At 34.0% G+C, this 27943-nt stretch overlaps 1 protein-coding gene across 1 annotated transcript; it reads right to left on the bottom strand.

Annotated features, from left to right (window-relative positions):
- On the bottom strand, positions 1–27677 carry LOC110655866 (upstream activation factor subunit spp27-like). Its single transcript, XM_058149434.1, is given in 8 exon segments — positions 1–417; positions 420–444; positions 1313–1482; positions 2028–2084; positions 2391–2565; positions 2644–2758; positions 4879–5177; positions 27465–27677. Coding segments are annotated over 8 exon segments (1146 nt in total). The 3' UTR covers positions 1–325.
- Between the last annotated feature and the right edge of the window lie 266 nt (positions 27678–27943).

Raw genomic sequence — 27943 nt, 5'->3', positions numbered from 1 at the left:
TGCAAAGAAAATCACATTCTCTATTGAATTATCTAAAAATCGTCAATACATTTACAATTAAAGCCTGGGAGCCTAAACCCAAGAAAGAAAAGGACAAGAATAAAAAGAATCAAAAATAAAATTCCAAAAACGCCATTAGGATGCTTGTAAGATATGAAAAATCTCATTAATGCCTACAAAATAGTCAAATAAATTTCATATTTTCTACTAGTCATGCTGTTGTCCTTCAGGGAGAAAAAAGGAAAATTTTGGACAAATTGCAGGGAATACCCTATTTCCTCTTGAGCTTAGTCAGAACTGGGAAATATGCAGTAACAACTCAGCATTAGGTCTTTACAAAATGAGCAGATAGGAGCTTTGAAACTGTAAAGCCATTGAAGGAGTCGACATCAAAGAGTTCTTTCAGCTTCTAATCAATATTACTCTCCTCTTGTCAGATGGGTCCTTCAAATAAGCAAAGAACGGCTTTAGCTACAGGTTAAAACAAAGCTGCGAAAATACTAAGCATCTCTATAAACACTATCCTCAAGTTTCTTTACCTAATATTTTCTATTAATTCCCAATAGAAAGGTTTCACATAAATCCAATTTGCAGGTAGTTAGAATTTCAGGCAACCTTGTTGTGGGATTGAGATCAGCACTCAAAAGGCTAACCCCTTACTGTAATGCAAAGTCATTCTCAAGGATGACAGTATAAAAAAAATAGCTACAGATTGTACATCATAAGGCCAACTTAACACAATGCCCCCATTTAATGATTAATCTTGATATGGTTGTCAAAACAGTAACATTACACAGATAATAAACTTTAACAATTGGAATCTCATCTGGAAAAATTGTTTTGGTTTTCCCTTTCTAAACAAATTAAAGCACATCTTTAACCTTTGCAGATTGGTTGATAATATAATTTTAAACCAAAATCATAATCCTCTAGGTGCCCACTTCAGAGAACCACATCAATTATTCAGAAATCTAACCTCAGTTTAACATTTCGATTATATTAGTCCAGTTATTGCACTGTTCACATTAATTCGGCTCCCTACTTTCAGAAAAAATGACAACTTCATTTGCATCTCAAGATCTAAAGATAAATGAGCAGAAATGATGAAACGGATTATTTTGAGAGTGAGGAATATTTTAGGTGTCATAATATTTTTGTGTTGTGAGAAAAATTAAATGTATAAAAGAAAACTTTGCACAAAAGCACTCATCTAGTTGCTTACAAGCATTTAATAGTGCACAAGTTAAGGTCGATTACCAACAAGTACCACATCATGTAGTACATTAAGGGCTTCAAGCCCACAACCACATACCTGGAGGTTGTTCTGCTTTATGTACTCCCACATTCTCTTGACAACATCAGCTCGCGATAACACACTTTCTCCGGTACCAAAGAACTTTACTAGAGCATCTGAAAGTTGAAGGGGAGCAAGAAAACCCAATTTTTCTTCCTTTTGTCGTTTTTCTTTTCTTTTTGGCTCATCTGGCTGTGACATGTAGTTAAGGTTAATAGAAGGTTCCATATGACCACTAAAAAGCAACTTACTGCTAATATTGTGACAAGAGCTAAGGAAATGAAATCATTTTCCAACATGTACAATTATTTTGGTCACAATATGTCATAAAGATCATAAAACGTTACTGCATTTCAAATGCTTTTGCTAAGTGGATATTGCATCAAGTAAATCTCAGTGAAATACCGAGTCATCCTCATGTGAAAAATGAGTCAAAATGAAGGGAAAACTTTTACATTTGAAAGCAAACAACAGGCATAAAGCAAAGCTTCAAGCAATAGATATAACAGAACAGTTTCTGTCAAGTGCACTATAGCATAAGACCTAGCTAATATTAAATTCTGAATTTAAATCAAATGAAAGGGGTAAGATTAAGTTTTGATCCCAAGTTATTGTACTACGCAAGGGGTGATGAGGTCCATATAAACAGGATCAAACTAAGTACTTGTATTAGCTTAAATCATCTTTTGAAGAATGCACATGAAATAATTTGGAAAATAACTTCATTTGCTACCTTCTTCTCTCTCTTGCTTACGCTGCTTTTCCTTTGGTGCTGACTTGGCTAGAACAACTTTGTCATAAAAAACAGTAAAACAGATGTTGTAAGCACACACATAAATTTGTTGATGCTAAAAATGGGGAAATTAAATTAATGATAGCATTCACAGTATTTTGCAGATTTACAGGTAAAATCAATAAAATAAATATTTCTGAAATCAAGGAACCTATATGAGAAGTTTTCATCTTAAGACTTACAAGGGTCACAGATAGTTACCCATAGCTTACTAAAGGGTACACTACAAAGATGTTCCATATCCACATTTAGAATAATAATAATATTGAGCTATGTTTTAAAACTAAGGATGTAGTAGCATACCACCATCTGAATCCAAGGGCCAAATATGCTTTGATAGGGCTTTATTCATTTGAAACATGTTGATACAATCAACACCAAAAAGGGCACGTAATGGTTCATCACAAATTATGTTCCGCCGATTATCTGGGTCTTGCAAATTTTTTTCTCTAATGTAAGTCCAAAGTTGCTTGACAACCTAGAACAAAGATAATACATGGTTACAATATTGATAATGGCAAAGCAGGAATAACTTCTCCTGAAGTTTTAGGCACACCTCAGTTCTAGCTAATTGCGGCACCCCTAGGAATTCCTGAAGTTGAGGAGAAAGACTACATAATTTGCTAAAACCACCTCCTCTTTTCTTGCCTTCATTTTTATGCTTGTTAGACCTAACTCAAATATTAATTAAAAAAATTAAAAAACAAGGGCAGCAGTTGTAAGTGTAGAATAAGTGCAGACCAGAACCAAATCCAATAAACCCTTGAAAGTATATATATGGAAATGCAAAGCAACAGTTTGTGAGACAATAGATACTCAGAAAATTTGTTTATTTATATCAAACGCTTACCATTGTCCAAAAATGAATGAGCAGCTGATATGAAAGGCTGGAAAAGGAAAAAAGTCGAATATCCCAAAGGAAGGGAAGTTTTGAGCCATTGGGAATGGAAAAAGAAAATACCAAAACCTGTTTCTTCGTCCTTTGTTTTTGCTGTTAAAATCTAAAAATTAAATGCCTTTCTATACTAAAGCATCAACAAATATAAACAGATAAGAATACTTTAACTCAGAAACTGCATGAATCATTAATGGCACATTCACAATTTTTTTTTTCAACATAAACTGAAGAGGTTCTTTTCAGATAAAGTTGATGGAATTGTATGGATGAAGAAAAGCCATTTGCTCTTTGTTTTATCTAGTTTTTTTTTTTTTTTTTTTTTTTTTTTTAATAATTTTACATCGTTAATTTTAGTTTCTCATATATGGCAAGTTATTAGCTACAAAAGAAACATTCTTGGTTCATGAGAAGTAACTTTTTTAAGTGATCCCCAGTGCAAAAAGCTCTTTGCTTGGTGAGAACTGGAAGTGGGTTATCAGTCATCCATCTTATGCAGCCTTCTCCTTGCTTGCTATTCCAAGCCCCAAACCCATGGCCCATCCCTTCAATCTAGAAACCATGAAATGATGAAAAATTGCAAAACAAATAACAAATGAACTAGAATAACATGTGGCCTTTTATCATCTGAAGAAAAAATGTTGGACTGAAATGGGCGGAGGCCAAATGAGCATATTTTGACATTGTCATGTCACATTCAATACAACACAACCTTGCGAGTGATTTTATTTATTGAAACCGATAGCAATTCTAGCATGATTGTATCGCAAACCACTGGCAACAGTAACCTCTGAAAAATAGTGGAATGCAGTAGGAAGGCCAAACTCAGAAAGTTTATGGCAGGATTGATGATATTGGAATATGTTAAGATTAAAATATCCACATGTCGAGAGTGACAAAAGAGATTCATTTGCATTGATAAATGAAGAAATACATATTTTTTTAACTATTGTGAAGAGGTCATTATTTCTAAAACTAGAAAAGAAATCAGTTAGATTTGTTTGAACAAATAAAATGTGAATTTGAAAGAGATTCAATATGGCCATAATTATTTACCTCAACAAACCACACTCCTCTCATTCCTTTCCCCACAACCCCAACAAAAAAAAAAAAGGGAATCCTGAATTATTAAAAGATCATAGGAGAAAAATTTTGAAAAATGGGATAATAATTTGCACTCTAAAGCATGTAGTTAAGCTTGCAGCGATGTGTTCCACGGCAATGATAGACAATGATCGAATTAATCAAGGACCTGTTCAAATTCAAACAGATTCTCTCAATCTATGCTAACCAGAAGTTTTTAACCCTAATTTTTTGCATACAAAGCAAAAGTAAAGCCATAATCTATAACAAATCAGGTGCTAACTACACTTTACTGAAAAGATAAAGCAAAGAACAGCATGAATATGCACATGAAACAACATATCATCACATTTTTCTCAAAGAAACCCTATTATGCAATCTTTAATAATTGTACAAGTTATCTAAACTCTGATGAACTAAAGAGTTGAAGTAAACTACTAAACTTCCAACATTAATTTTATACATTTGAAACAGAAACAGCAAAACCCTAACCCCTTGTTTGGAAACTAGAATTTTACAATAATTCAATTCAATTGATTTCTTTTTATCAATTCTCATGTTGGAATGAAAGAATTCATTTCTTTTTAACTTAAAAAAAAAAACATTTTAAAAGAAACAGAAATCAATCATGACTGTGCAAGAATTCTTTCTTGCAAATGATTTATTTCAAAGGAAGCCGTGAATCACCGATTTAAATTCAGTCAAGATGAATGCAAAACAAACTTGACTAGCAAGAACACAGGTTCCAAATGCTTACATTGAAGCCATTATTAATAATGATAGTATTAAGTGAAAATAATACTAGCAACCGACCTCCGTTTTGCCTTTTTTTTTTCATTACTCCTTTCTTCTTCTTCTTCTTCTTCACCATCACCACCATCCTCCTTGGAATCAGAGCGGCCGGCTTCCTCTGATTTAACGTCAACCAATTGATCATCTTCTTCATCCCCAACTTCTAGTTCTTCGTTTTTGCTATGTTCCTCAAACTGGCTTTGGAGAAACAAATCAACCTGTTCCCTTATAAACGCCTTCCTATCTGATAAATCGACGCCGAAATCTTCCTCCAGCTTCTGACGTATGATACCAGTAGTCGTCGTGTTGAGGTCCGAATTCTAATAATCCTATATTTCGGGTCAGCTTGGGTTGAGCCGACTGAGTTAGTTGAGAGGAGGAGGGCCATGTAGGCTCTTTGGTAAGGAAGGGTTGGGGTTGGGGGCAGGAAGGGGAAAAATGTGAAAATATGAAAACGTTCGTTTACCGGTTAGTGGTTGCTGGTTGGAGTAAAAGTTAAGGGCAGCGAAGGCCCCGCAATGGTGGTTTCTGTGGAAATATTTGCCCTTAGTCCCCAGCTGAAGAAGTTGCCATTTGTCTGGTTTATGGGTTTGGATTTTGGGCTTTGTGATCTCTTCTTTGTGTCTCTATAAATGATTTTTGTTATGTTAAAAAGAATAATAATAATGGGCTAAGGGTTTGCTCTGAAGCCCAATTTTTTATGAAAAGAAAAATGTTTACATAAAATAATCTTTTTGCAAATAAATTTATAAATAAAATAAATTTATATATTAATTTATGTAAATAAAAATAAATAAATAATATTTAACTTGATTCCACTTTAATTTTGAATTTTTTTATCACTTCATATTCAATTATAATTACATTATTTATTTACTGTAATTTTTGAGCTATAAATATCTTTTTACAAAATATAAAATTTATCTCAAACTGCTTAATTATTAGAGTAGGTAATTTTTTTTTATCTAAATTTAATTTATCATAAATTTAAAATATAAAATATATTTTAAAATTTACCTATTAAATATATAAATCTCACATGATTAGATTTAGAAAACTAAAATTTTTTTTCTTATATTATAAATAATTATTAATCTCCTTATATAAAATATTGAAAAACATTTGTCATCGATTACGTTAAATTATATTTGTTGAATATTAAATCATATTATTTTATATAATTTGTATGCACATTTTAAATTTATTATAATTTTTTTTAAGAATAAAGATAGAATATATTTTTTTTAAAAAAATATTCATTAATTATTTTGATAATTAATGAGGATAATTGTGGAGAGAAGTTAGCTAAGAATAAGAGGTTACCTGCACATGGGAACTAGGGAAGAGTTTACAGTAGGCAGTAACATATTGTAGAACGTGATATGTGGCTTCCAAATGCTTTCAGGTGAATTCAAGTGAAAACTATAAAAGTTTATGACTTGCACTCAACAAATCAACTAAATTAAACTTTAGCAATTAATTTATTCTTTCTTATTAGTCTTTATTTTTCAATTATTGCATTTAATATCTCAAGTCTTATTATTTAATTTCCTTTAACTTTATAATTAATTTCCAAACAATTAATCTAAATTTTATCTACTTTTTAATTTAACTTATTGTAAGATTTAATAAAACTGTATTCAGTGAAATCGAGTTCTTACAATTGTTTATTTTAAAAGTCAACAATATAATTTAAGTGATATACTTAATATCTAACATACCCATAATTTTAAGCTGTTTGGTAGTGATATTATTTTAACATGAAACAGTACTTTAACAAAAGGTAAAAAAAAAAAAAGAAGGGGGTGGGTGTTGAAGTAAAGTAAAGTGATGATAAAAGGGAAATGATGGGGACCTGAATCTGGAAGAAGGAAGCTACATTCTACTGGATTATTCTTGAAATCTATATGCTATCCATGGAATTTTTTTTTGGTCTACATTTGTGATCATTATCCAAAATTAATTTTGGTAATAATTAAAAATTAAATTGTAATTATTTAATGGCACAAGGTAAGTAATTTTTTATTGAAAAAAATTTTATTTTTTTATTGAAAATTTTCAAAGTATGGAAGCTACTATATTTTAAAAATTTAATTGAAAATCATAGTATCCTATTTCAAATTTTAAATAATAATGATTTACTGTATTATGAAATTAAATTAATAAATGAATTTGAATAGTCTTGCCATTTCTTATATTATGTTACGATTCAACCTATGGGCCGAACCGACATTAAGACCTGAGCTAGCTTAAAGTTACTGAGGCCCATAGTAAGCCTAACTATTCCTTAACCCAATTTTAAAGCCCATATTAAGCATAATTTCAAGAAATCAACCGGACAGAGTCCGACCATAACATGAACCATCAAGCGGAGAGTTTTTAACTCACATAACCTGTAAACACAATATATATAATAATTTGGGGAGCTTAGCTTACCCTCCACATACTCATAACAATACTATTTCAAATGGGAGCTCAGCTCTCTCATTCAACCCAATGATCATCCACGTATATTCATATATCATGCTTACAATTTCAGTTAATACACACATAACAAATCCAAGTGAGTACATCACTAATAATAATAATACATGCGGAGTTCTAGAACAGAATAAAGAATAAAATATAATTAAATGCCAATAATAAACCTGCGAAGAAGAGAGCGGATTAAACTAAATAAAGGGACTCCTGTATCTTGAAAAAATAGGTGAACAGGAGTAAGCGTTCGACTCAGAGAGTAAAATACCGATTTTAAGTACAATTTCTATAGCTATCTAAAGCTAATGCATCTTGAAGAGTAGAATGTAACACCTTCATAGTTTTCATATAAATAACATCATAAATAACAAAAAGGTACTTTGGAGCACTCATACACCCATATAATATTCAAACAGTACATATATGGAAGCTGATCCCCTGTATAGCTCTCTTAATCTAACATCTGCCAGCGAGTACATCTCAAGCCGGACTTTCTCTTAATAGACTAAATGCAGGGGCTAACGAGATTATCTCAAGCTGTGCCTACCTTGAATTATCCATAAAAGGATCGGGTCCCAGCGAGTCAAGCTCCAGCCGTGTCTATTCGTCCTGTTCATATCCAATATCACACACAACACGGACGCCAACACACGCACACTGTTTCAAATTACCATAAAACAACATCCATAATATTTCATTAAATAAAGATGCAATATAATACGTGTCTAGTATTTAACTAAATAAATATATAATTATAAGTGATGCATGGGCATGCCTGAACATATAATAATATTGAAATTATAATTAAAATCAATATTTTACTCACAAATGTAAACCGAGGTCAATGTGGTGGCTAGACGGAGGAGGAAGGCTGTCTCGGCTCACCTGATAATTACATTACATTTATTTAATATAACTGACTCAATATAAGCTAAAAAAAAAAAAAACTAAAGATACCCTAAGTTGTGTCGAAAATCCTGCAGAGTTCCCCATATACCTAGGACTTACCCAACTTGCAAAATGGCTCAAAAATACATTTCTATATCCACAAGTCACACAACTCAATCACATCACATGGCCCCTCCTGGGCCCATCCAAACAGTCAATAACCACAATTTTGAAAAATTATAATTTAGTCTTTACAACTAATACTTTTTGCAAAAACTATCAAAATAAACTCTAAAAATTCTAAAATTTTGCCTCGCAGTCTTTAGCAATATTACTAAGCTAATACAAAAGGAATTATAATTTTCTAACTATCCACAAATATTTTATGAAATTTTATTATAAACCTAGCACTATAAAATTGAGAAAACTCAGAGTTCGGGTTTACCTATGCCAATTCTAATACTTGGAACGCGTCCAAGGCATCTGAAAATGGTGGGGTAGCCTATAACTTTGACCCGGTTCTAAAGTTATTCATGCAGCTTATCTGCTCAGCCTAAAATTATAGATCCGAGTGATGGTCAAATTGTCACTAAACGAAAGTACCTACACAAAGCTCACAATACCAGGGGTTAGACTAAAATATTTATGTTTATGTATAAAATAATTATTTGAAAATTAGGTGTGTTACAGTCTCTCCCCCTTACAGAAAATTTGTCCTTACATAAGACAGAATAAAGAATTACAAGATTACACAGTGGACAAGTACGGGTACTTATTACACATGTCTTGCTCTGACTCCTAGGTACACTCTTCTACCGATTGGCTCCTCCACAAAACCTTAACCATAGGAATCTGTTTTGACCATAGCTGCCTCATCTGAAAGTCCACTATGGCTTATTGGTTGCTCCTCGAAGGTTAGGTTTTTCTTCAACTCCACTGTATCGAATTGTAACACATGGAAAGGATCAGGTATGTACTTCCTAAGCATAGAAATATAGAACACTGGGTGGACGTGAGAAAGGCTTGTTGGTAACTCCAATTGGTCATCAACTGTTCCAACTCTATCAATGACCTCAAAAGGTTTTATGTATCTAGGTGGCAGCTTGCCTTCCTTCCCAAACCTCATGACTCCTTTCATTGGAGAGACCTTTAGGAATACATAATCATCCACTGCAAACTCTATATCCTTTTGCCTAGGATCTGCATAGCTCTTTTGTCTGTTATAGTATCCTAGTTATCATCGTCATTTCACAGCGAAGCTCATACCTCAAACAACTCCTTAATCTTTTTCTGACACCTTCAATACTCACTATACTTCCACTGTGTTTGACTTGATATCTCATAACTTCTATTAGCTTTGGTGCTTACCTCTCCTTCATTGTGCCCTAACATATCTCTTAGTGACTTCAGTCCGCATACCTCTGTTTCAATAATCTCTGCTTCCTATAAACATGACTTATGTCCCTTATCCTATAGGATCCTATGAGATGCTTTTCTGTAGCACCTATCATAGGTATCTTGTTCGATATCTTTACTTGTCCTATGGCCCCATTGGTCAACACCTATGTATTTTCTCATTCCGATGATACTTTGAATTCCCAATTTACTTGTCTCATTACTAAAGTCCTCAAATCAACCCCTGTCCATCTTATGTAACTAGTTATGTAGAGCTCTATCCAAGTGTTGAGCGTTCATATTCTATCTGTTAATAGTAGAAAGTGGGCTGGGCCTCTTCTCTAACCTAACAAAAGTCTACGTATTCCTAAGCCATCCAGTCAAAACAACTTATCATATCCTAATCCTTTTCTAAAAAGAGAGTTACTTGCCTTCTGCTTGAAATTTCTTACTATTTGACGTGCTTCCTGACACACTGGTGCTTAAATCGAAGCTCCATTATTCCTTTATCTTACCATTTCACCATAATTTGTTTTAAACATCTCTTAGTGTGTCCCTAGCATACTTGTTCCTTCTTATTCTCATCATTGTAACCAACTCTACCAAGCTTTTTTTCCTATCCTTTAGATCTTATCCACTTCCTTTTTCTATTTCTGCTATTGTTGATATCTTTCCAACCTACTGTACTTATTCTTTAACCTTTGTCCTCTCTCATTCTTATACTTTTTCCTTCAAGGATGTCCATGCCATCATCAATTTTAACCTTCCTTTTATTTCTTAGTCCTATCTTGATTACCAGTTCCATTACTTCTGGAATTCTAACCTTATGATTGGCTCCTACTAGCACTTCTTTCACATTATGCAATACTTGTAATTGACCATAGAAAATTCTTCTTGTACCTCCTTCCCAGCTTGACCGTTAGAACATTACCATTCCCTACTACCCCTAGTAGAAAATTACTCATCCTGGTTAGATAGAAGCCCCAGAAACTATAAGTTCCATCTGAACTAACATAGCTGTAGGAAATGTGTGCTATGCCTTAATTCCAAACAAGAAACTTCACGTGTTCGTTCTCCATAATATAACCACATGTACTGCCTACAGCTTTCCAAACTTCAGCCTTAAATTTATCCATTAGCAACAATTTCATCCACTAAAACTTATCCACAGCTAGCACTTCCTCTAGTTTATAGTTTAGAAGGGTTGCAAGCCCTAGTAACTAACTTGTTTTAACTCTTGTCACTACTCTGATTGTCCTTTAATACATAACATGTCACATCTTACTCCTCTGTAAAGCATAACATGATTCCATAGTATACCTAATGAATTACCAAACTTCGCATACCGATAACCTATTAAATATACTACAAGGGATTTTAAACCAATTCAATTTGTTTTAAATTCTGAAATAGTGTTAAATAATTATTAAAGAGCTTTTATATGAAGTTTATGTCATGAACTGAAATTTTAATTAATTCGGGATTTAAAAAATTTTACAAAAAGTTCGGCAGAGTGCCGGCTAAAAATTGAGAAAAGAGTTCTTCAAAACCTGTTAAAAACACTTCCAATACATGTAATGTTCACAACTCCATTTAAACCAATACAATCCAATCTCAACCAGCATAATTTCAATCAATCTCAATATCATTTAATTTAGTTCAACTCATGTATAAAATTTTCAATTCAAGAAAAAGAGAACAAAATAATATTATTACAAATTTTATTGTACTACTGCTCATTCGGTTCTATAGATACATATGAACAAACAATTTATATCAAAAAGAAATTTATAAGGGTATAAACATTATACCCGTACAAGATCCAAAAATTTCTTCAACTGCAACTATAAGCAGCTTACTCTGCTGCTTTATTTTTCTCTCTATCTGTGACAGCAAGAAAAAGCCATTGCTGAGTAATTTACTCAGTAGTGCATAACAATAATTTTTAAAAGTCACTAAAAATATAGTCATCCATTGGTAAGCACAAATTTAAAAATTTTCACAATCATAGTTCACAAAGCTGATGCCAATATTTTTAATAATAATTTATCAAAATAAATTATAAACAATAGTGTTGCTAATAATTAACACAATTTAGGTTATGACACAAAATTTCACGATCAATGCCGTGTTGTACACTACGACAAAGCAATCTACAACCTCACTAATCGAAATTAATGAGGGAGGTGGCTAGCTAGCTATATGAGTACTCATCCAAACTCAACCTCAACTGGCATGCCAGAGAGGGGGGAACATAATCAAACTCAACTCCATAGATGGAGGAGGAACACAATATAATTGTCATGCCAATTATGATTTCAAAATCCAATTCAAAACCACATCATTCAAATATTTCATACAAATCACTAATCATATTTCACTCCAAATTCTCATTTATGAAATAGGCAACACACTATTTCTCAAATAAAATTCTCAAAGCCATAACAATAAAAAAATTATTCTCATCACTTATTCAAATAAATTTTCAAGTAGAAACAAGAAATTAATATTTATTGTGCACAAACCTACTTTGCTTGCTTAGATTTAATCCACTCTTCCTCCTTCCTTAGAGGGCTCCTTTCCAATTGAAACACGTAATTAAAGTGTTTCAATACTTGTCCTAGATGTTTCCAATAACTAATCCAATAATTGCACTACTCATACTTAAGTTATTTATGAAATTTCATAAGGTTTGAGTTCTTTGCATTTGATGTTATTGTGGTTACTATTCACATTACTATTCATGCAATTTTTTTTTTACTATTTCATAATTAATAGGTATACAAATTCTAATTTCATGCTAGTACCACATTTTTTGTTATAAACTTGTCAGCATTAGTTGCCAATTACAATTCAAGTTTTCCTAGAAGAAATTTCAAATTTTTAATTTTTGTCACCAATGTTTACTGTTCCATTAAACTAATCTACAGTAGAAATTTGGCTAAACTTTCTTCATCAAAATTGTTCCTTAATGTCTCTACTTTAATTTTATTTTTGAATCACTCTATTTGGAGTTTTATACCTCAAGTTATGGCATTTTTATCATGACTGGCCGGATTAGTCCATGTCCAGAATTTCTGGGCAAATTGTGGTTATGACAGTTTTAATGAGCTAAATTTGGTTAGCAATTTGATTAGGTTATGGTTAAAATTTGGGCTTCTATTCTACAAGAAAGTTTGTTCTACTATGTCTAAGCTTTTTATGGGTTCAAGAATCAGGTCATTTGGACCTCTCTACACAAAGTTATGGCCAATTGAACATGTACTGTTCTTTTAGTCAATTGTATCCAGAATTAGGTCATTAATTCTAGATTCAAGCTAATTTTAGGTCAACTTGAGGTACGTTTTTGGACAAGGTTTCTTCATGAAAAATGTGGCATTATGACCCTATTTTCATCTCCAATTAGCCTCACACCAATTGGTGTAATACCCCTATGTTCAGTAGTTTCGTACATTTCACTGTTCCGGTGACCAGTGTCTGCTTGGACAGTCGGGATGTGAAAAATCATATTTAAGTCATCTAAAAAAGCCACAAACAAAAATTAATAGCAATTACATGAATGTTAAATACAAATGAAGAAAATAAGAAATAAAGGGTTAAATGAGTTAGGGTCACAGCGATGGGTGACCGAACCGGGAAGTGAATGCGAGATCAGTTGCTGCCCTAATTTCATATGGGACATTGTGACACCTCAGGCCTTGTGATAATTGTGACGTTAGTGGAAATGAGAGAATTTCAGAAAAGAGTTGGGAACAAGGTCAAATAATTAAATCAGGGTTTCGAAAGCAATTTAATGCTATTGGAAAAACGGATCAGACCGGTAAGGGGCAATTCGGTCAATTCACTCTTAGAGGTAACTCATGGCCTAAATGTCCATTAAAATGTAGAAAATTAAATTCATGAAAAATATATTAGAAATGAAAAGGTGTGTGTGGAAAGAAAGAAAAAGAAAATTTAAATAAATCTTTATGACATCATTATGTTCATGTAAGCATGATGTCATAAACCAAATATATTTAATATTTAACTAAATCATTTTTTTATGGGATAATTATAAAAGGAAATAAATAAAAGGAAAAAAAAAAAAGAGAAAAGTCTTCTCCTTCCTTGTGTTGCCGTCACCCCCTCTCTCTCTTCCTTTTTCACAAATCCACTATTAAAGCTCATTTTGAGCTTGAATAATCACCCACTTTAGCTATAATTTTTCTAGTTTCCTTAATCAAACCTTGCTTTTGGGTCTTGGTAAAAAGATTGGGAGAAAGAAAATTGAAGAAAAGTGAAGAATTTAAGAAGATTGAAATTCATCAAGTGAGGTAAGTCTTTCTTTCCATTTAAATTAAGTAATATGTATGGAGAGGGAATTGAATAAGTAGAATTAACTTAGCAAAATTGAAAAAAATCATGTAAGTATGGAATCCCATAAATTTCGGCCAGCCAAGAGGAAAGTGTGATTGAAGTGAATTAAATGGAATTAAGTGTGTAATTAGGCTTAACTAAGTATGTGGAAGTGATTAGTGTAGTGAATTGAATATGAATTAATCAATTGGGAAATTAGGGTTCTTGACAATTGGAAATTTAGGGGAAAATTTAGAGATTTGGTGAATTGATGCAAATTGACCTAATTGAGGCTTAAATTGGTCAATTGGTGTGAATTGGAATGTGATTGAAACTAAAATTGAATGGTGTATGTGTAGGAGTCAATTCTGGCAACTTGACCTATGCCCATTCAAATGAGTATAACTGAAATTCTATTGTTCTAATTAGTGTGAGGCCAATTGGAAATGAAAAGTAAGACCCAAAGCTCCAATTTTCATGTAGAAATCTAGCCCTAAAACGGACCTTAAGTTGGTGAAAAATTAGGTTGAATCCGGATCACACACCCTGCCACTGTACAGAATTGACCATATGAACAATACTTATTCAAATGGTCATAACTTGATGTAGAAAGATCCAAATGACCTGATTTTTATACCAATGGAAATACTAGATATAGTAGAAAAATTTTTATGAAGAACACAAACCCAAATTCTAACTATAACCTAGTAAAATTGCTAACCAAAGTTGGTCCCTCAAATATGCCAGAATCAGAATTGTGCCTAGAATTCTTGATTTTATCAATCTGGCCAGCCACATTAGAAATAGCATAACTTGAGCTACAAAACTCAAAATGGAGTGATTCAAAAAGGGAATTAAAGCTAAGACATTAAGGAACAACTTTGATGAAGGAAAGTTGGCCAAATTTCCACTGTAAAAGGTCCAATAGAATAATAAAATCAAGTGACCCAAAACTGAAAATTTATAATTCCTCCTAGGAAACTTTGAATTTAATTTGGCAATCAATGCCAACAAAAATGTGACCTAAAATGTGGTATGTGGGGATGATTAGAATTAGTATACCTATTTATTGTGAGAAAGTCAATATTTTGACCAATTGGTCAATTGAATAGTAACCATAAACATACCACATACAAAGAATTCAACCCTTAGAGGAAACTTATAAGGAAAATTTAGTATGCATAAATTTAATTATTGAATCAATTATGGGAAATGAGTTGAATGAATATTAAAATGCTTTAAATTGTGTATTTCAGTAGAAAAAGATAGTGGAAAGGATATGGAACAAGTGAGTCAAGGCCGAAAGGCAACTCATTATAGGTTTGTTCACAATAACTTTTCACTTTTAGTTTACTATTAGAAAATTATTTGAACACATTTTGGAACAAATTGTGCTAAATAATGCCTTGAGAAATGTTGTGTTGCCTACTTTGTAAATGTGAATTTGAAATGAAAATTGATTAGTGTTTCGTATGAAATATTTGAATAGTATGATGTTGAATTTGGTTTTGGATTCACACTTAGCATGACAGTATCATTGTATTCCTTCTCCATTTATGGGGTTGAGATTGATTATATTTCTCCCTCTCTGGCTTCTCAATTTAAGGTTGAGATTAGATGAGTACTTATATAGCTAACTAGCCACCTCCCTCATTGATTTCGATTAGTGGGGTTGAGATTGACTTGTCATGGTGTACAACACGGTATAGATTGAAAATTTTATGTCATGACCTAAGTTGTGTATTGATTGGAAACACTGTGATTTATAAATTATTTTGATAAAATGGTATTGTAAAAGTTGACATCAATTTCATGAAATGTGATTGTGAAAGGATTTAAATATGTGTTATCAATGTATGCTTTTATGTTCAACAACTTTAAATTTTTATTGTGCACCACTGAGTAAAAGTTACTCAGTGATAGCTTTTATTTACTGTCGTAGATAAGGGAAAAGACAAAGTAGCAAAGTGAGCTACTACAGTGACAGGTGTAACACCCTCCCTGTAGCAGCTCCGTACATTATACTGTTTCGGTGATTAATGTGGGTCCGGACAGCTAGAACATTTGAAAAAATATTTAAACTAAAGTGAGGAACCATAATTAACTCAAATATTAATAAGAAAAATTTAGGAAAAATTTTAGAAATAAAATACAACCAAGTTAAATGAGCCGGTGCCCTAGCGATGGGTAACCCAGTGGGAAGTTGTGGTTCTCGCAACTAGGAGCCCTAAACCCGAGGGAAAATTCATAAAATAATTTTTGGGACTCCAGAGAAGGGTCATTGAGGTTCCTATGGCATTATAATGTCAAGAAAATGCTTACGAAAATTTTTCAATCGGTACAGACGATTTTGGCTCAATAAGCCAAACAGAGGGCATTTTGGTCATTTTGTCTTCAGAGATAATTTTTGACCGACTTGTCCAGTTAAGTAAATAATTATTATGACATAAAATATGAATAAATATTGCTACAAATTAAATTGAAATTGAGTAGAAAAGAAAAGAAAAAGAAAATGGAATTAAATTAGATTTATGACATAGGATGACATCATTAAAAAGCTTCCCACCAATTAGAAATTGACAAGCCAATTAAAATGAGATAAATACAACTAAAATAAAGTAAAAAACAAACACAATTTCTGCAATTCTCTTCCCATTTCAGCCGTGTTCCTTCATGTCACTCCTTCCACCATTATTGATCAAAACTTCTCACTAGAATTCCTTGATAAACCACCATAAGATTTTAATCTTGCTTTACAAAACCTCTTCCTCACACCGTAAACAACATCTAGCTAGCAAAAAGAAGAAGGAAAAAGGGAGATTTGGGAACTTGGAAGAGAGATCAATTGAGGTTAGTGACCAATCTCCTCCCTTTCTTGTTTAATTCATGTTTAATGCCATGAGATAAGTGGAAATTGTAAGAAAAACAAAATAAAATTTATGTATATTCATCCCTACAATTTTGGCAGCTTAGGGATGATTAGGGTTTGATGAATTTTCTTGAAGCAAAGGGTTTATGAGCTACCCTTGACATGAGATGAGTGACTGAACATTTAAGTGCAAGTGTAAGGCAAGTGTAATGCATAAATGGAACTTGAAAACTTGGACATTTGAACAATATTAGGGTTTGCTCATGTAATGGTTCATTAACCTTGTAATGGTCAATTAGGGACCATTTGAATGTGTATGATGAGGAAATGAAGTGAGTTGAGGCTTGGCAATTGAGTGTGGGTGAGCTGCCTTGGCTGACTTGCAGGACTGAGCATGAGTCCAGCAAGTTTGGGCAGTTATAAATGGAGTTGTGGAGGTTCAATTGGTGCAAGGCCAATTAGACTGAAACTAGACACATAATGGAAAAACTTTGGTATAGAAACCCTGCCTAGAAAACCAAGTCAAGTTGACCTAAAAATTGCCCTAATCTAGGTGACTTGTAGTCTACCTGGGCAAAATGACCAAATAAATAGTATTTATTCATTTGGTCATAACTCAGTGTAGAAAGGTTCAATTGACCTGAAATTTTACCAGCAGAAAGCTGAGACATAGACGTAAAACTTTCATGAGGAACACAAATCCCAATTTTGACCATAACCTAGTCAAATTGCCAACCAAACTTAGGTTACCAAATCTGGCAGAACCAGTTTTGCCCAGAATTTTGGATTCTGTCCAATCTGGCCAGTTATGGTGTTTAGGACATAACTTGAGCTACAAAACTCCGAATGGAGTGATTCAAAAAAGGAAATGTAACTAGACAAAATAAGGAATAACTTTCATGAAGACAACTTTGCCAAATTCCTACTGTAAATATGACCAATGGAACAGTAAACACAAGGTTTAAAATCTGAAAATTTTGAACAACTAACATTAAGCTTAGAAATGGTATTGGCAACCAATACCAACAACTTTAGAATGCAAAATGTGGTATGTTGGGAGTATTAGAACCAATGTACCTATTGTCTATGCAAAAGTCAACATTTTAGTTGACTAATGAAATGAATAGTAACACCTAAACTTAAATTTCAAGAATTGTAAAGTTTAAAAGTGTAACATGCCCTAGTACACCTAGCAAGATTGGTTTGGATAGGTTGGCATGCCAATAGAGTTCAGTTAGCAGTACTGCACATGGCATTATGCCATTCTGTGATTTCATGGCTTTTAGCCATTCTGACATTGTGTTGAGACTTGGCCTTGTTTCTAATGCTATTACAGCTTATTAGCTGTTCTGTTGCACACCAGGAGACACATATATGACCGATGGTGTGACGGCCCGAGGTACTTGATACCCAATGCCAGTTTATCCATTTATCCAGTCCAGTCATCCAGTATAGGTTACTTGGGCAACCAAAAATGAAAGTTGATAAATTTAATGAAATAATGAATATAACAAGTACCAAATAAATAAGACTACCAATAATTATAAAAAATTTGTCTGCATGAGACATCAATACACTCATTGCATATTTACTTTTTTATTAGTTCTTTTTATTTTATTATTGGCACCACTAAGCATTATTGCTTAGAGCGTCGCTTTTTGCCACGCGTAGGTTCTGGAGAGACAGACAGAGAGCCCAGCAGATCACAGACTGGGTGAGGTCACAAATCTGCCTAGAGTCAGAGTCACCTCTCATCTACAGTGCATCAGTGGTAGGACCTTTAGGTCCCTTTTGAAATTATGGTTTTTGCATTTTGTAATAGGTAGTAGTTTGTGATTTGTAAATTATGAACTCATGTAAATAGTAAATTTATGTAATCATATGTTGATGTACATATTTTGAAGAATTTTGTTAATTAATATAATTTGAGAATATTTTCATGAAATTTTAGTTGATTTTGAATTTGAATGAAATTGTGGATTAATGTTAAGAACTTGAAATTATTGCTAATGTTGAGACCATGTTGATGGTTATTGGAGTTTGAGAATGATTGGAAATGATTATTGGAAGTATTTTTCACAGGTTCCGAAGAACTGTTTTCTCCATTTTTAGCCGATACTTTGCCGGATTTTCTATAAAATTTTCAGAACCTCAAATAAATTATAATTTCAATAAATGACTTAAATGAATTATATTTCATAAATTGTACTTTATAACTATGAAAAAAATAAATTAGGAAGAAAAAAAAATGATTGAATTAAAATAGGGTGTTCCAGTACACTGCATGGCAAATCTTGCTTGGCTACACTGTAGACGGGTAAGGGGTGTCACAACAGGAGCATAGTTTGAGGATTTTTGTACAAGTATATTAGTTACACCCTTATCATTTAGTATGATATAAATATTTTTGTTCATATGTCTCTTTTATACTAGTTGAGCAGTTGTACAGTACAATATGTAATGATATTATTTTTGTTTTCTTTTCTGTAAAATTTAGACTTTTGTGTTTATATTGGATACATTAAATAAAATTGATATTTATTTTAAATTGTGTTGAATTGAGAATTGATAGATATTGAAAATGTATTGAGATTGTGTTGAAATTGTGTTGAATTGGGGAATATTGAAGTTGAGATTGGGAAAATTTTTATTGGAAGTGCTTTCTTTTCAGGTTTTGAAGAACTTTTTTCTCAAATTATAGTCGGCACTCTGCCAAAATTTTATAAAATTTACGGAAAGTTGAATTAATCAAAATTTTCACTTATAATTTAAACTCCAATTAAAGGCTTTTAAATAATGCTTTAACATCACTTTACAATTTAAAAATGAAATGAATTTGTTTAAAATCCCTTGTAGTGTATTTAATGGGTTATCGGTAGGCGAAGTTTAGTAATTCATTAGGTATACTATGGGATCATATTATGACTTATGGAGGAGTAAGGTGTGACATGTTTTAGTGGCATCAGAGCTGTGTTTTGAATGAGTTTTGAACTATGTATTTGATTTATTTTCTTTGATTAGTATAGCTACTCAAGTGTCCTTAATTGGTACATATGATGCATTTACATCATGAATATGAACTAATAAAGATAATTCTCCTTGTGTTTGTTATCAGGGAGTAGATAATCTTTGCAAAGTGAAATGGAAGAAAGGGGATTATTCTGTTGAACAGTCTGTTGAGGTTGAGGCACCAGAGGAAGCCCTAGCTCTCCAAAATGTGAGTGGGTCAACCACTCGAGCTCCTTCAATGCCGCAGTTTCCTACTCAATTCGCTCAGCAGATGGCTACACTGTTTCAACAAATGGCTGGATGTATGCCCACCCAAGCCCTAATTCTAACCCCAGTGGCATAACCACAGCCTTCAGCCAAGCAGTATGCCAAACTAATGAAGTTTGGGGCGACATAATTCAAGGGTAATGTGGATCCACTAGAGACAGAGCAATGGATTGAAAGAATGGAATGGGTATTCAAGAAGTTGCATTGCACAGAAGAACTGAAATTTGAGTATTCAGTTTCTTTACTGCAAGGGGATGCTTATGAATGGTGGAAAACCATCTCCCACAGCTTAGTTAAGCCTCCAGTCCTCACATGGTTTGATTTTCTGAGGGAATTCTGACAAAAATGGGTCCCCAACACGTATGTTGATATGAAGTTACAAGAGTTTCTGAGTCTAAAGCAAGGGAATAAAACAGTAGCAGAGTATGAGAGAGACTTCTCCAGGCTTAGTCACTATACTTGAAGCCTGTTTACCACTACCAGAGATCGGTGTAAATGTTTTGAGGTCGGGTTAAGGCCTAATTTGAGAATGCAAGTAGTGGGGTTTCGACACTAGAATTTCTCAGAGCTAATCTTATAAGCCCTGAAATTAGAGAGGATTGAAATGGAAGGGGCACCTAAAAAGGGTTCAGAAGAGAGAGAAAAGTGGGAAGGCTACTGGTCAAGCTCCTGATAGTGGATAAGGAAAGAGGAAGTACTTTGGGGGATCCAGTTCATGCAAGTCTGGTAGAGGCAGATCTTCTGGACAGAGACCACCCTAATTCGGTCAGTAAACCCAACAGACACCCAAAGGTGCACTATTGGTCCGTCTATGTGAGACATGTGGCAGAACACATAGTGGAGTATGCTATAGAGCCACAGGAGCATGTATTAACTGTGGAGGGACTGGTCATTTTGCTAAGGATTGTACAAGTGCACTGTAACACCCCTATTTGCATAGCCTGGTATATTTCACTATTCCGGTGACCGAAGTCGGTCCGGATAATTAAGGGGATTAGGACCACACTTAAGACAACTAGATAAGCTATAAACACAAATAATTAGTAATTGCCAAATAGTTAAGTATAAATAAGAAAAACAGAACACAAGAAGTTAAATGAGCTGAGAGTCACAGCGATGGGTGACCTTCTCGGGAATGACTGTGAAGTCGATTTAAACTCAAATTTCGAACCGTAAAATATGACACCACGGTCCTTAAGACCATTACGAACACAGTGGAAAAGAGAAAATCACGGAAAAAGGTTGTTAAACCAGTCAAATAATTAGGTCAGGGAGCCGAAAGAAATATTGAATTATTTGCAAACCGGGTTGAACCAGCGAGGGGCAATTTGGTCAATTGACCCCGAGAGCTGACTCCTGACCTAACTGTCAAATAAAATCGGAGAAAAGAAAATTTCGGAGTCAGGAATTAAATTAAAGAACTAATAGAAAAATAAATAAAAAAAAGAAAGAAAATGAAAAAGGTGTAGGGAGATGACATCATGCATGATGCCATAAAGATTATAATTAATAAATTTAATTAAATTGAATTTTGGTCTTCCTAAAGACATAAAAAAAAAGAAAAAAAAAAGCTATCTTCTTCTTGGTTGCCGCCTCACTCTCTCCCTCATCCTCTCCCTCACAAAATCACCATGAAAGCTCATCTTTAAAAAATCTCACCATAGAAAATTACTCTACCATGGTTAAAGCCTGTTTTGGCAACTAGAAAAGGTGATTGAAGAATAAAGAAAGAAGAAAGGAAGAGGTTTGAAGGGAAAGAAATTCTGCACTAAGGTTAGTAAATTAAATTTGATTTTTTAGTTGAATTAGTTATGTTTATAGCTTAGTTAACTTAGAAATATGCCTAAAATGAAATAAAAACATTGTTGAGGGACCAAATTGAAATTTCAGCCAGCATGATGGAGAGTGTGATTGGCATGGTTTGATGGATTTGAATGAGTATATGAACCTCAATTAGTTGAGTAATTATAGTTAAAAGCATTGAATTGGTTAAATGCAAGAATTTGTGAATTAGGGTTTTGGACATTAGGGTTTAGAGACAAAAATGTAAAAAATTAGTAAATGTTGTCTTTGACCTAATTTGAAGTGAGAAATGGTCAATGGTGACCCAATGAAGTGTGTTGGAATGGTTAGAGTTAAGGCCAAATTCGGATTGAGTGTAGCATGACCAAGTTACCTTTGAGGGACCAAAAATGAAATTTTACAAGTCCAATTGGTATGAGACCAATTGGGGATGAAAATACACTAAATGACACAATTTGCATTTAGGAAGCATGCCCAAAAAGTGACTAAAACCTAGTGAACAAATTGACCAAACTTGGAAAATCTCAGTCTGTCCCCGTACAAACTGACCAAATGAACAGTGTTTGTTCATTTGGCCATAACTTGAGCTAGGCAGATCTAAATGACTTGAAATTTTACCAGTGGACAGATGAGATATAGAAATAAAACTTTTATGAAGAGCACAAACCCAAATTATGCTATTAACAAAGTCATTTGGCCACCCCAAGTTGGTAACCTAAAACTGCCAGCACCAAAAATTGCCCAAAAAATCTGGGTTGAGTCCAATCTGGCAGCCATGGTTCAAATGGCTATAACTTGAGCTACAAAACTCCAATTGGAGTGATTCAAAAAGCAGAATAAACTTAAGACAATAGGAAACATTTTCTATGAAGAAAGTTTTACCAAAAGTCTAACAGTAAAATGACCAATGGAACAGTGCAACTTAGGACACCAAAACTGAAAATTTGCAAATTTGCCTAAAAGACTTAGAATTTGAGTAAACAACCAAAACCAACAAATTTGATGACCAAAATGTGGTATGTGGGTGAAGTTGAAGTTCCCATACCTATTAAGCCTTAGAAAGTCAACAAATTGACTTGAATAGTACCATGAATAGTAACTCTAAAATGAAAATTTTCAAGAATGTTAGTTTAAGCATATTTGGGCTAGAATTAAGTATTTATGAATTAATTATTAGATTTACTATGAAATAAGATACTGAAACTCTATAAATGTTGTGTTTCAGCTGAAAAAGACCCGGAAGGTATAAGGGACTGAGTCAAGGCCTAGAGGCGACTCACATCAGGTTTGTGCACAAAAATTTTAAATTATAGTTTTCATAATGGAAATTGATTTGTTATACATTGTGAATGTGTTTATTCATTATGAATTTCGAAAATGTTGTGTTGCCTATTCTATAATGGAAATTTGGAAGAAAAATTAATTATTGATTTGTATGAAATATTTGAACAATATGGTTTTGAATTTAGTTATGGCTTTGAAAATCTTATTTGAAAAATAGTGTGTTGCCTACTTTGTAAATGAAAAGTTTAGAGTGAAATATGATTTGTGAATTGTATAAAATATTTGAATAACTTGATTTAAATTGTTTTTAATTCACATTTGGCATGGCAATACTAAGATGTTCCTCCTCCACTTGTGGGGTGAGTATGATATTTGATCACTTTCCTCCCCCTCTGGCTTTCCAGTCTGAGGGGCGAGTTTGGATGAGTACTCATTAGCTAGCTAGCAACCTCCCTCATTGATTTCAATTTGTGGGGTGAGTATGCCTTGTCGTGATGTACACACGACATGTTCGAAAATTTTGTGTCATGGCCTAAGATGTGTTATTGTTTGGCAACACTATGTTTATTAAATTGTTTGATCAAGTTGTGCTATATTAAGCTTTGAAAATTATGATTTGTTATAAATGTGATTTGAGAAAAAAAATTGTGAAATGCGATTATGAAATTTTTGAATGATGATTTGTTCATAAATATTTTATATTATGCATTTTATGCTTTATTGTGCACCACTGAGTATTTATATACTCAGCGATAGCTTTAACTTGCTGTCGTAGATAGAAAAAAAGACATAGCAGCAGAGTGAGTTGCTACAGTTAGAGAAGAGCACAATTGAGGAGTTTTTGTATGGGTATTTGTCTATACCCTGGTAGTTTAGTTTGGTGCAAATATGATAGTATGCATATGTATCTCTGTAATTTGAGCAGTTGTACAGATAAAATTGTAATAATATTATTTTTGAGATTTTGCATCTGTAAATTAACTTATGACTGTAAATTAATGATTTAAAATGTAATGTGCATGAGTTATGAAATGTTTTGAGATATTAATTCTTGATTTGAAATTTGGATTTTGAATTGAAGTGTTGCTATTGCTGTTGATTTGAAGTTTGGTGGTTACAAATGGAGTTGTGATTGAGAAATATATTGGGAGTGTTTCTATTTTCAGGTTTTGAAGAATTGTTTTCTCAAAATACAGACGGCACTCTGCCGAAATTTTTGTAAAAATTGCGGAGATTTTAAATATCTAAGAATTTAATTTATGTTTGGACTTTAAATAAAGGTTTTTAAAATTTGAAAAAAATTTTACCCACAATTCCAAAATGAACGAAAATTGTTTTAAAATCCCTTGTAGTATATTTAATGGGTTATCGGTAGGTGAAGTACGGTAATTCATTAAGTGTACTATGGGAACATGTTACATCTTATGAGGAGTAGGGTGTAACATGTTTAGTGGTATCAGAGCAAGGTTTTAAAATAAATTTTGAACTGTGAATTTGAAATATTTTGTCGGTAAATACAATTGCTCAAATGTTTGATATATATGACATATTTACATCATGAATATGCACTAACGGAGGTCAACCTCCTTGTGTTTGTTATCAGAGAGTAGAAAATTTCTGGAAAACAGAATGGAAGAGGGAGATCATTCCGTAGAGCAATTTGTCGAGGCTGAGGCCCGAGGAGAAGCCCCAGCACTCCAGAATGTGAGTGGGTCAGCCACTTCAGCTCCTCCTCAAGCACCGCAGTTCCCTGCTCAGATTGCACAGCAGATGGCCGCGTTTTTTCAACAAATGGCAGAAATTGTGCCACCTCAAGCACAGACACAAGCACCTGCAGCACAACCACAGCCTCCGGCTCGATAATATGAGAAATTAATGAAATTTGGGGCTACAAAATTCAAAGGAACAGTGGATCCACTGGAAGCAGAATGGTGGCTAGAGAGGATGGAACGGGTTTTCAGAAAACTACAGTGTGCTGAAGAGTTGAAGTTCGAATATTCAGTATCACTTCTCCAAAGGGATGCATATGAGTGGTGGAAGACCATTCCCTACAGTCTGGTAGAGCCACCAGTCCTCACATGGGCAGACTTTTTAAGGGAATTTCGGTAAAAGTGGGTCCCCGATACTTAAGTTAACATGAAGCTACAAGAGTTTTTAAGGTTGAAGCAAGGGGATAGAACTGTAGCAGAGTATGAGCGGGACTTTTCAAGGCTAAGCCATTATGCTGGAAGCTTAGTCTCCACCCCCAGAGACCGGTATAAAAGGTTTGAGGCTGGGTTGAGGCCTAGCTTGAGAATGCAAGTGGTAGGGTTCCGACACCAAAATTTTTTTGAATTGATTTCACAAGCCCTAGAACTGGAAAGGGTAGAATCAGAATGGGCAATGAAAAAGAGTACACAAGAGAAAGAGAAAACTGAAAAGGTGACTGGTTAAGCTACTGAGAGTGGCTCTAGGAAAAGAAAACATTTTGGAGAATCTAGCTCGCGCGAATCGGGTAGAGGTATATCTTCTAGACAGAAATCATCCCAATCCAATCAGCAAACTCAACAGAGACGCAGACATATGCTATTGGATCGACTTTGTGAGACTTGTGGTAAACCACATAGTGGAGTACGTTATAGAGCTATAGGAACATGTTTCAATTGTGGAGGGACTGGTCATTTTGCTAAGGATTGTGTAAGTCCACGCCGTTATGGATCATTCACCACATTAGAAGGATCAGCCCAAGTTTTTACCCCGAAGAGTTTACCAACAGTTGGTAGAGGCAAAGGCAGAGGTAGGGGTAGTACACCTGGAAGTCAGAGTACTATGAATCAACCAAGACAAGGTGATGCTCCAGTGAGAGTATACACTATGCGACAGAAGGACGAGGATGAGACTTCTGGTATGGTTGTTGATATTTTCTCAATTCTTAACTGAGATATGTATATGTGTAAAAAATAAAAATAAAAAATTTTGATATGTTAGTGACTAGTCTTTTTAAAATTAATTTTGGAAGAGTTTGTCAGTGAAAAGTATTTGCTAGCACACAAGAATTTGTAAAGTTGATTAGTATGCCTAATTATGTAAGGAAAGAGAACCTAAAAGTAAGTTATAGTAATATAGCTACCTTAGATGCGGGTAAGGGTATTACTGCTGATAGATGTCAGTGGGTACCATAATCAAAATAAGTTCAAGATATTAGTGAATTTAAAAGAAATAAGATATAGGGAAGTTTGTTCTATTGGGATGTATCATAGTACTATGCAATATTCTTGATGTTTGTGCTGTAAGCTGCAGATTACAGTACTGACTTGAGATTTATTGTGTAGAGCTATGTACTACCAAATAGTACACAAGAATAAGAATAGTTACAAACGACATCTGTTTTGATACAGTTATGATAAGATAAAGTTTTCTTATTGGATACATTGTTTATAGCAATGCTTCTCACAATGGGTTAGGCTGTGTACTGATGCAAGACCAAAATATCTTTGCTTATGCATCATGTCAGCTGAAACCACATGAGAGAAACTACCCTACACACGACTTGGAGCTTACAGCTATAGTAGTTGCTCTAAAGATCTGGAGACACTACTTATTGTCGACACCATATTTTGGCCGATCACCGAAGTCAATGAACTTTGAAAATCAACCCCCAACTGACATTCTTCGGTTACAAGTGACTTGATCAGGAAATAAACCGATCCTGCATCTAGTCGAATGCTCGCCGATCTCTTAACAAAGGAGATCAAACCGATATCAGGTCTCCATGCCATCCAATCTCATTTTCGATCTCTCGTCAAAGGAGATCAAACCAATATCATGTCTCCATGCCATCTCGTCTTATTTCCAATCTCTCCTTTATAAATATTGTGGAAAATCGTTTAATAAAGTTAAGGTTTCAGTCCGACTTAATGGTGTTTCCGATCTTAAGTATTCAAATCAAGTTTCCAATTTTAATTATCTAAAGTTCTATCCGGTGTTTGGTCTCGGCTTAGGCAGATCTCATGGTTACAATGTTTTTTCGACCTCTTATACTTAGATTAATAATCTCTTTTAAGTTTGATGTCCTAATACGTTCAAACAATTAAGCACTCATACAATTTGAATACTTTTCGATCTCATCAAGAAGTTTACAAAAGGAAATTCATTTCATATTAAAACAAAAGGTTACAAGTCATTCGGCTGGAGGGTCACCCCCAGCCTGTTCTCCAGGTACATTGACATTTCGCTCATTCTCCCTCTCTCTCTCGGTTTCCTCCTCGCTCTCCTATTCGTCTTGAGGAGCCAGATCCACCATCCACGAGAAGTCTTCCCTAGGATAATGCCTATTGAGCTCAGCCAGAAGATCGCTATGGGCGTTCACATAAGCACCAGCTTCCCTCGTCACAGCCTCTTCTTTTTTCGCTTTGATTTCTTCAGTCAGGTGAGCAATATCTGCAGTTCGGAGCGCCCGAACTTCTCCAAGTTCACGAGCCTGTTCGGCTAATTTATCCTCATAGGATTTCATCCGACCTTCGATTTCAGCAATATAGTCATGGGCGGATGAAAGGTGGGCTTAGACAGAAGCTGCGTCCTGGACCGCTTTTAGAAGTTCTTGCCTCAGAAGATGAGCCTTTTCCTTGGTTATATGCTGATTCACCAGGCTCTCTACACTTAAACTCATCGTTTGAGCCAGGAGATCGTCAATGCTACCTGAGGTCAGCCTGTTTCGGTCCTCCTGGAGGTAGACGGAAGCTCCTAGAACTTTGGCTAAGCCCGGATTCTCCCGAACTG

The sequence above is a fragment of the Hevea brasiliensis genome, chromosome 7 (assembly GCF_030052815.1).
Source record: "Hevea brasiliensis isolate MT/VB/25A 57/8 chromosome 7, ASM3005281v1, whole genome shotgun sequence".
Lineage (NCBI taxonomy): Eukaryota > Viridiplantae > Streptophyta > Magnoliopsida > Malpighiales > Euphorbiaceae > Hevea > Hevea brasiliensis.
The sequence above is the reverse complement of the archived record's forward strand: the minus strand, read 5'-3'. Positions and strand labels throughout refer to the sequence as shown.